The sequence below is a fragment of the Lolium perenne genome, chromosome 4 (assembly GCF_019359855.2).
Source record: "Lolium perenne isolate Kyuss_39 chromosome 4, Kyuss_2.0, whole genome shotgun sequence".
Lineage (NCBI taxonomy): Eukaryota > Viridiplantae > Streptophyta > Magnoliopsida > Poales > Poaceae > Lolium > Lolium perenne.
The window spans coordinates 77,362,935-77,373,682 of NC_067247.2; the positions used below are offsets into that span (position 1 = coordinate 77,362,935).

At 49.7% G+C, this 10,748-nt stretch overlaps 2 protein-coding genes across 2 annotated transcripts; one reads left to right on the plus strand and one right to left on the minus strand.

Moving 5' to 3' along the window:
• Positions 1-365: 365 nt before the first annotated feature.
• Positions 366-3,892, minus strand: LOC127293034 (uncharacterized). Its single transcript, XM_051322584.2, has 8 exons — positions 3,624-3,892; positions 3,210-3,283; positions 1,935-2,077; positions 1,794-1,840; positions 1,608-1,716; positions 1,396-1,457; positions 1,081-1,195; positions 366-779 (listed from the first exon to the last, which is right to left on the minus strand). Exons 1-8 carry the CDS (start codon positions 3,792-3,794, stop codon positions 619-621), a joined length of 882 nt encoding a protein of 293 aa, XP_051178544.1. The 5' UTR covers positions 3,795-3,892; the 3' UTR covers positions 366-618.
• A 4,383-nt stretch (positions 3,893-8,275) lies between these two features.
• LOC127293035 (uncharacterized) lies at positions 8,276-9,973 on the plus strand. Its single transcript, XM_051322585.1, has 2 exons — positions 8,276-8,357; positions 8,474-9,973. Exon 2 carries the CDS (start codon positions 8,510-8,512, stop codon positions 9,689-9,691), a length of 1,182 nt encoding a protein of 393 aa, XP_051178545.1. The 5' UTR covers positions 8,276-8,357; positions 8,474-8,509; the 3' UTR covers positions 9,692-9,973.
• The last annotated feature ends 775 nt before the right edge of the window (positions 9,974-10,748 follow it).

A 10,748-nucleotide genomic window follows, 5' to 3' on the forward strand; every position in this document is an offset into this window, starting at 1 on the left:
GGTGACCCTCCTACGCGAGACCATCTTGGCCACATTTGGTGCAATCTCCGCCAGTTTCGAACCATCTAGCCACCGATCGGACCAGAACCGAGCCTGCTCGCCATTGCCCAAAACAAAGCAGGTGGCCGCATCAAAGATAGCGGTGCAGAGGCTAGGGAGCTGAATGTTGAACTCCGCCCAAGCCTTGGAGGTGTCCACTAGTAGTACTAGCTATCTAGCCTTCCCAAGTTTCCAAGCTTAGGAAAAACAGCGTGGAATCTCCACTCTTCCCAACTGAAACATATAGCGCATGCTATTTAGCTGGATAGCACGAGCCCAGGCGGACAAAGTTTTTTCAGCAGAACGTGACAAAGTTTCTAGTCGCCTTGAGACCACACTCGACAAAACCTATGCGCCATGTAAGGCAATAGAAAATTTAAGTGTATAACATATGATATCCCAGATCCTCTTGACTGATTGTCGACTGCATGCTCTTTGACAGTCCAACTAGAAGCTAAATAGCACTATATTCAATAGAAATAATAACCTAAAGCTACATTTTCTAAGGATGGCACATCAATAGTTGTGGACGCCACCAGAGCAAAACAAGCAGCACATGAGTGCCAACTGTTACATCGACTACCTGCATTGCTGTCTTTCCTGGTGACGAGCATCGGACCACAGCATGAGAGCAGATAGGAGTGAAATCGTAGCTGTCTCGACTCGTAGCCTGCATGGCCCAAGACCAACCGGGACCGCACCAGCCGCCTTCAAAACATGTACCTCCTCCTCTGTGAAGTCTGATGAAGTGTGGATACAAAATTAAAACTTGTTAGCACCACCAGAATTATACAGTAATAGTGCTGTTTAATTCTCTGAAGAAATGTAATTCCATTGTACGTTCTGGACCTCTGGTAACAGGCTGTGATTTTACTACTGTTCACTAGCTTGCATAGTATAGAGCCATTCCGTTCACAAAGTACAAGCAACATATTTGGAATAAGCAAGTTCTAAGCATCTACGTGAAAACACCATGCTTATACTGACCAGTGTCACTTTCATTGAAACACTTAGATATGAAACACTCGAGATTTAGGTTACCTCCTTCTGGTCCAATAATTAAAAGCCCACTTTCTTCGTTGCTGGAATTTGGCAAAACGCTTAAAACAGGAGGCGCTTCAGCGGATGCTAAGAAAGCAAGCTTTGACTGTGCCACCTGATAAGAAAAGAGGAAAGAAAGAGTCAACCATGGATGAAATACTGCAAGACAAATTCAGCAGTGACTGGGTTAGGGTCTCAGTTTATAAAATCATGTTCCCATACCACAGAAAAGATTCTCAACAGTCAATGGATTAGTAGTATCTAATTGGTTGTGGTGCTACGCATAAAGGTCACAAAGAATGGATGAGTCCTTACAACCAGCGAAAGATCATGTATCTGAATTGGAGGCTTCAGTGACATATCGTGTACTCTCTGGCCTAAACAACGCAAAGTAATTGAAGTTAGTTATGCTTGAATTTACATTTGCACTGACATCTTAGTCACAAGTGGCATGTGGACGCCACATAAATACCACAAAGTCATTCAGCATATATCAGTCCAACAAATAAAACGATGATCAGGCTCACATTGTTTAACTGCAGCCAACACCAGCCGTTGCAACCTGTCCACTCTATTTTCTGCTATTGTATGGCATCTTTCAGTCAAAAGAGGCGTAACACTGGAAGCTCCAAGTTCCTAAATAGGCAAAGAAGGGTAACTGTTTAGAAGTAGAGGACAGAAAAACAGGACAGACAAAATTGTACATAACATACAGTACATTTCTCTATAAGCCAATCTGCACGTCCACCTTTCAGAGTCCCTGGGGATTGTAAGCATAGAATAAAATTGTCAAGGAATGGAGTAGAAAACCTTCCTGGTGTACATATTAACTCTGGAGAGTGTATGTGGCTCACCAAATGCAGCAAAGACATGCCATTGAATGCCCTGAGGAGGAATTAGCCTAGCATTCTCTAATAACTCAACATCTGATCCATTCTTGTCAACCTTTTGTATGGATCCTTCAACTAAGCCACCAGCCCCATCAAATAGTTCAACCCTTCAAAATTTTGATACAAAGTTTCAAGATGTGCATAATTGTTTCCATAATCAATAAAACACATCTAATTATACGAAATACTCCCTCCGATCGGATTTAATTAACGCAGGCACCACCTACATACATGCATGCAGAAGCACCTCTCCACGTCGATTAAACCCAATCGGAGGTAGCAGCAGACTACGGAAAATATCATGTCCAAATTAGAAAAAGAAGTGAATGGGTCTTCATCAGAAGTACAGGAACGAGTAGATTTGGTTGTATATGGTAGGGGAAATATGATGTGCAAACGAGCATTTTTGTGCAAATATTAAAAATGAAGTGTGAAAAAACCTTGTTCAAGCTTTCAAAATATTAAGGAGATATACTGGTAGTTTAATGTATGTTTTGCATTTCATCGTCACTTCAGTGTACTTTTAAGCAAGAGAAAACTGCCATGTTTCAATGCCTCTCCACCCTCCCCCTAACACTGAAGCTCTGCCAGGAGAACGCCGTGCTATGAAGGGCATGGCTGCCACTACCGCACCAAAATGATGTCAATGTGTGTACAAAACTTGGGCACTTAGCCCGTATATGAAATGAGAAAACGGAAATTCAGGTGGAGAGTTTCCCCCTCCCCTGGTGACCGTAAAAAAATAAATTGTCTGGTAGAAATTTTTGAAACAGACAAACAGTTACACTTCATTTTCATGAAAGGAGCAGACATGCTTATTTGCACAGATAGTGTCATTCTTCTAGAAAATGATATGCTAGACATAATGTACTATCTGCACATGCATACTGATTAAAGAATTTCTTGAAGTCATTAGATGGGTGTGGTTAGTGCTGTAAATCAAAATGTTTCGCCACGAAAGAGTCTCCTCGCATATAAAAAGAAGAAGAAAATCACTAAACTGACCAAGGGGAGTTTCTGACGTAATTTTGAAGCTGACTCTCTAGTCTCTGCACTTCCAGGTTCCATGGTACATCAAGAAACGAAAATCTAAACAGAATCTACTCTTGAGAAAATTATGCTGGAATTCAGTCAGTTTAACAATTCCCCTTATTGGATGCAAGAAACTAGTCTTCGTTATCAAGTACCATTGCATAGAGATCACACAAGAAAGAAGGGAAGAAATGGAAGCAGTGAGACCTGTCATTGATGCCAAGACGCAACACGCGTGTCATGTGCCAGAACTCGTCGCCTTGGATGCGAACCACCTCACCCTGCGGATTAATACCCACAAGCTTTACCATCAGTATGAAGCCACGGAACACCACAAACCATAAATAACACAAGTGGCCTGCCCTGCTGGATGGAATGGCTAAACGAGGTGAGAACAAAAATGTTTCGTGCAGCAGACCTTGTGTTCTCAGTTCTTACTACAACATATACACTGGGAACACGGACGTTCCTGCATCGAGAACAAGCTACCAAGAAAGAAAAAAAAAATCGGTAACCCACCCAGCACGTCCTTGACCAGAACGAGCGCGCGGCGTTCGACGAAATGCCTACACTACAAGGAGCGTGAAGAATAACGGGATAGGATAGGATAAGCGCGCTTGCCTTGGACGAGGGGAGAGACGGGGAGTGGAACCGCGGCAGGCCGCCGCGAGCCTGGCTGGCCCCGGAAGTGCTGTGCGCTCGCGCGGCAGCGACGAGGAGGCGCTGGCATCTCGGCGGCGGAGGCCGGCGCATCAACGCGGAGAAGGACGAGAAGGTGGCGGCGGGTGGCATCGCTGCAGCTGTTGTGCTGTTGCCGCGGCCTGGGTGCGTGCGGACCTGCGCCGCCGCTGGAGGCGCCGGAGGAGGTGGCTTCGGCAGAGAATGAGAGAAGTAGAGAACGATGAGGCAGTTGCAGCTCGCGCCTAGGCAGCAATGGGCTGGGCCTGTTGGGTGCTAATGTCTGGATGGGCCGTCAAGAATAAAACCGAGACGCCAGCCTGCGAAATGAATCTGGTTTGGAGTTCGGATGCTGCCTGCAACTGTCACGGATTTTACTGACGCCACCTCGTCACCTGCAGAAAAGAAGACCTTGAGCATGACTACGGCCTACGTGCGTCACATGAATCGATCATGGTACGCTCATACTGGATTATACTAGCTCAATGTATGCAGGTGCTAATGTGCTATATATGTATGTTTGTTGCACAATTTTTCACACCTGCAGTAGCCAACAACGCAACATTTTTTTTTGTTTATGGGCCAACAGCGCAAGACACCTGCAAACACGTACGGCACCTTCTCTCAGCCATGCGCTCGTTCTCGTATCATGGCCTTCTTTCTCGCCGTGATCACCACCAGCTGCCGCGACAGATGCAGTGTGGTTGCCGAGTCCTGCACTGCTACTGTTGATGTCGACGTGAAGATTGTTAGATGTATATATCTGTAGATGTTAGGGGGCTTTCTGCATATGTGCACCTATACATGTACTATATATTGTGGCTTTTGGCCCCCTGATAATACAACAAGTATATTGTCCTAACATGGTATCAGAGCAAAATTGGTCCTCCTCTCCGTACGGACGTTTTTCTTGAAGACTTGTTCCCGGCCGCCCCGCCGCTGGCTTCTTCCCGGCCGTCGCCGGAACTCCTCTTCCCGGCCGTCGCGTGGCCGTCCTCGTCCCCGGCCAGTCCCTGCTCTCCTGCGCCGCCTGCCCGCTCGATCCGCCCGCTTCCGATCCGCCCGCTCCGCTCCCTGCTCTCCCGCGCCGCCCGCCGCTCGATCCGCCCGCTCCGCTCCCTGCTCTCCTGCGCCGCCCGCCCTCCCGCTCGATCGGCCCGCTCCCGATCCGCCTGCTCCGCTCCCTGCTCCCCCGCGCCGCCCGCCTGCTCTGCGCCCGCCCGTCTCTCCTGGAACCCTCAAACCCTTAAATTTTAAGGGTTTGAGGGTTCCACTATTTGACTCAACCCTCAAACCCTCAAACCCTCTATCACAGTTTCATATCACAAATATCACAAATATCACCATATCAATCAAACAATAATCATTCTAGTTATTATTACAACATCAAATAGTACTCTCAAGCACAAGATAATCATTCCAAATATTTTACAACAATGTTTTTGGCAAATTTAAAAAATTGTTCGAAGCAAATAGGACATAGCAAAGTGAAACAAAGACACATCATGAGCCTTGGCGCCGCCCATCCAACTGCCAATGGTGCTCTACAAGATCATCCCGGAGTTGACAATGAGTGTTTGCATTCTCAATCGCATGATGTGCTTCAAGAAAAGCTTCTACGCGATTGGGGTTCCTTTCCGGTTGCATACGGGTGCCAACATTGTCATAGAAGCAAGGGAGGTGTAACCCCCTCTCATCCTCTAGGATCATGTTGTGTAGAATCACACAACATGTCATGATGTCCTGCAAGGTCTTCTTGTCCCAAAAACGAGCTGGACCCCGGACTATGGCATACCTTGCTTGCAAAATACCGAAAGCTCTCTCAATATCTTTGCGGGCTGCCTCTTGTGCCCTTGTGAAATGAGCTTGTTTTTTTGTTAGGGGCATACCATTTTTCTCCTTGATGGACTTCACAAGAGTTGCCCACTCGGGATAAATGCCATCGGTGAGATAGTATCCCATTGAGTACTCATAGTTCATGACCTTGTAGTTGCAAGTTGGAGCATCTCCGGAAACTAATCTTGCAAACAAAGGAGATCTATTGAGCACGTTGATATCATTGAGTGTACCTGGCAAACCGAAAAATGCATGCCAAATCCATGTGTCCTCCGATGCCCCGGCCTCAAGCACAATGGTTGCATCCTTGTTTTTTCCACAATATATTCCATGCCATGATTTGGGGCAATTTTTCCATGTCCAATGCATGCAATCAAGACTACCAAGCATCCCCGGCCATCCCCTTTTTTCATTCATCTCCATCAACCTCTTTGTATCTTCCTCGTTGGGTGCCCGAAGATACAAATCACCATACAACCGGATGACTAACTTTGCAAACCTACGGACGGAATCCGTGATTGTTTGTACACCAATGGGAAGATACTCGTTGGTATAGTCCGCGGGTACGCCATAGGCGAGCACACGCATTGCCGCCGATATCTTTTGATAAGCACTAAACCCTCATTGACCGGAGGCGGACCTACGACGCTTGAAGTAATCCGAGGCGGCCTCACAATCATTAACAATCTTCACAAACAAACTACGGCGCATTCGGTACCTTCTCCGGAAGAGGCGAGGTGGGTATGTAGGATGCTCCTTCGCGAAGTAGTCTCGCATCAGTTGCTCGTGCCCGAGACCATGGTTGCGGTAAATGTACTCTCGCTCCATCACCGATCCTCTCCTATGATCCAACAGCTTTGCGCGGTCTTCGATCTCTTGGACGTCGACGAGGAGGCTCATCATCTCCACGTCATCGTCTTGAAGCAACTCCTCAATGTCCGAATCGTCAGACGAAGACCAACCGGACTCGGAGGATAACGACATGGAGTCGTCGGAGTTCATCTCCATCTACAACAAATGAGCATATTTGCATCAAAATATAAATTTTCTGCCTATTTTTCTCATCAATACTATCAACAAAATTTACAAAAAAAGGGGAAGAAAATACCTTCGACGGGGTCGGACCGAGCGGCGTCGAGCGGCGTCGGGGGAGAAGGCCGGGGGCGGGCCGATCGGCGGTGGAGGGAGGAGGAGGAGCTCGGGAGGAGGAGGAGCTCGGGGGGAGGAGGAGCTCGGGAGGAGGAGGAGCTCGGGAGGAGGAGGAGCTCGGGGGAGGAGGAGCTCGGGGAGGCTGGGGGCGGCGGCGGGGCGGAGGAGGCGGGGGTGCTCGATGCGGAGGAGGCGGGGGTGCTCGATGCGGAGGAGGGAGGAGGCGGCGGAGGCCGGGAAAAGGTCCTGCGGGGGGAGAAGGAGGCGGGGGTGCTTGATCCGGTGGCGTCGGCGGCCGGCGAGGGGAGGGGCTGGGGCGGCGGCGGCCAGCGGCGCGGTGTGGAGGCGAGCTCGGGGAGGGAGGAGGAGCTGAACTCGTTCCCGCGTCCGTTGTGAACGTGTAGGGGTCGGAGCACGGGTCGGGGCCTCCAACCCTTACCTGTACAGGTCGGGGCACGGATTGGAGCCTCGACCTCTAATTTTTTTTTAGGGATTTAGGGATTTAGGTTCCACTATATAGCATTTGGACCCTTAAATCCGTAAAAAAAATGTTGTATACGGATTTAAGGGTTCCATTAGACATGCTCTAAGAGCATGTCTAACAGGCCCCTTACTTTTCTGCCCCGTATAACGCTCGAATTTCGCCCCGTATAAAAAAAATGGTCGATCAGACACCGCTCCGTCTAGCAGAACCCGTATTTGACCCCATATATTTGTAAATTTAAAACCCCAGGAAACTTTCATTCATAGTTCGTCGATCATACATAGAAATCGACGTACCTACATACATACAAAATGCGCGATCGGATCGCGACTTCTAGTCGGAGAGGTCGACGATGAACCTATCGGCCTCCGCCTCCGCCTGAGCCCGCGCCTCCGCCTCCTTCACGGCGGCGATGGCCGCCGCCCTTTCTTCCTCCTCCGCCTTGTCCTTCCCGGCGGCGTCCTTGAGGGAGTCTTGAATCGCCTTCAAGAAGGCGGGGTCCTTATCCTCCTCTTCCTCCTTCTCCTCCCCGGCGAGCGGGGCACCTCCGCCGCTGGTGCTCCCGATGGTCGCCCTCCACGCCTCGCTCACCCGGCGTTGGCGCTCCCACTCGGCGAGCCACGCCGAGAACTTTGGGCCGCTCATCGGCTTGAGCGGCGGGTCCTTGTGATACCAGCGGCCGCCCCGCGTGAAGTCGATGAGCTTTTCCGGGACGAACTGCCCGCCGTCGTACTTGCAGGCCGCGCGACGGCTGCCGGCGGCGGATCTTTTGCAAAAAAGCCGCCAGGCATCCTCCACGTTGTCCGGCGAGCAGGATCGCTTCGATCCGCTCGCCGGCGAGACGCTACTACGGCGGCGGGAGTCCATGCAGGTGGCGGTGGGTGGAATGCGGCGCGGGGGAGCGACTAATTGCTCGCCGGAGCAGGAGGAGGAGGCGGCGGCGCACGGCGGAGCTAGGGTTGCGAGTGAGGGGAAGTAGGGGGCGGAGGGGCCGATTTCCTGGGCCCCGTATTCCGCCGAAACGGGGCGGCCCGAATACGGGACCTGCTAGACGGCCCAAAACGCGCCTGCCCCGTATCTCGCCGGAATTTTACGGGGTGGACGGGTTATAAGGGGCCTGTTAGACATGCTCTAACCTCCCCCCTCCCTCCCACCCCGTGCTTGCTGGCGGCGCCGCCGTCGTTGTTCTTCTACTTGGCCGTCACCAGGTAGATCTATCTATCTGCTTCGTATCTATCTATCTATCTGCTTCGTCTTGCATAGGGAGAACAAATAGATCTGCTTGGTTCGGTTTGATTTAATCTTATTCTTCTTCTTCTGGCAGAAAAAAAGCAGAAAGAATCCAGAACCTAGATCTCCGATGAGCACCCGCCGCCAGTTTGTCAACATGCTGGTATCGGACAGCGTGAAGTGCATGTACACGCTGCGGCGCTTCGACCTGAGCCGCAACCAATTCTTCCACCCAACAGCAGAAGCAGCCAAAGTGCTGCCTACATGGTCACCCAATCAGAACAAGATGGAAACCCACTCGGTGGCTGCCAAGGAGAAGAAGAAGCTGGTTAGGCCGCCGCCAGCCTTAGTCAACATGAAGCCGTCGATCTGCTTGACGAACCCCGAGATGGAATTCAAGATGCATTGCTATCCTCTCACTGAAACGAGTCTGTTCACCGACAGCTCCGCGCGAGTCTTCCGCTTCGATGCTGACACCCGCTGCTTCACAACCATGCCTAGCCTTCACACCCGCAAGTATTCCCCCTTGGCCATCTCCGTCCCGGCCAGTCCCCCGACCACGGCCATATCATACAAAAATGCAGGCGAAGGCGGATGCCTCTACATCATCGACGGGATGCTCAAGGCCGGCAAGGGGGTCCAGTTCGAGGCCATGGTGTACCGCAGCTGCGACAACTTTTTGAACCGCAACATCGGCAACGCCTGGCACTGCGACGCCCTACCGCTGCCGCCTTACGTCAACAGCAAGGCTTACAAACCTGCCCCCATCTGCTCCTATGCCTTGGTGGGTGGCGACACCATCTGTATCTCCACCATGGGCGTCGGCACCTACTGCTTCAACACTGTGGCTCGCGAGTGGTACAAGGCTGGAGACTGGATGATGCCCTTCAATGGCAAGGCTGAGTATGACCCGGAGCTTGGCCTCTGGTTTGGCGTCTCTGCCACCAACTTCCACCTCCCTTGCGCCGCTGACATCTCTGGCGTAGTAAAAGGGGAGGAGCCGCCGCCCAAGCAAACGCAGATATGGACAGACATTGACGTGCCAAAGGGGTGGCACCCGCGCCCTAGTCACCCCACCCAAGTCGTCAGTCTGGGCTCCGGCAGGTTCTGCATCACTGAATTCTTCCATACTTTGGCATATGCCAGCCCATTTGACCCCCCGCTCCCTGACGAGACATTTGCTGTCTTCACTGGCGTGGAGGTAGTGTTGCCTCCTGATGGCAATGGGAAGGCCAAATGCGCTACTATGATGAAGCACAAGTCGGTAACTTGCAGGACTCATGTCGCCAACGTGATCAAGTCGGTGGTCTGATTTATTATATATTCTGCAGCATAGTGTGCTCTCAGGCCAACTCTACCTGCTTTATCCTTTTTTCTTCATGTACTCTACTATCTATTGTGAGAGACCGCATGTATGTTGGGACTTAAGTTTATATGTATAGCCTTGCTGCTCTATATTTGAATAATCTCAGGGCAGTGAACCTATGTATGAGGCTAGTGTAGCATGAGTTGTCCCTGATGTTATTGTGGTGCATATCCAGCTTGTATCAAATTTGCTGCCGAGCAACTAATTGAGACACATGTTTGATGAGAAGTATGAACTGTTCTACTGTTAAGTGCTAACTGAAGAGTCAATAAAGAAAAATTGATTATATATGGGACTGCTGGTACTCCATCGTCTTCTGACAGAGCAGAGGCTAACGTTTCATAGCAGGTTTATCTTGCCAGCAATTATTATTTTGGTGAGTTTCTGAAGTAATTTATACTTGATTAGTAGTGATGTTTCATGTAAAACTAATTCGCTGATTCCTTTGCAACATGCAGGTTTTTAAAGTTCTGTACAGATTTAGTTACATCTTCTGGTTCCCTCCTGTTTCTGGCATGTCTTGTCTACTCCATCAATGTTCAAGTCCATCGAGATGTCAATCTCTAAGAAGGTTTGCTCTTCTGTAGGCTCCAGAATTTGATGATTGGTGGGGCTCAGCTTGTACTGTTGCTTTCTTTCTATCTGATGATCAACTTCTTCTGCCACTAACAAGTCGGAAGGTCAGAAGCATTCTTGTGAGTGATCTAATAACCCGCATGAAAGCACAAATGAATTTGTCTTTTCATAAAGCAGTATAGTCTAGTTCCACCACCCTGAAGGCCATTGGAGTTTCTGTTGACAGATCTTTGAAAAATCTATATTTGTTTATCTGAATCCTTCGAATCAAAGTTAGTGATGATGTGGTTTTGAAGGCCACGATGTAGAGTTAGGCTACAAATACCCGAGAGTGCCTTGTGAGTCTCTAATTCAGAGTTTTATGCTCGTAGTGTAAATAATACTAGTGAGGAGCTCGGGTTGTGGGATGTGGGTGATTCTGCTTTGT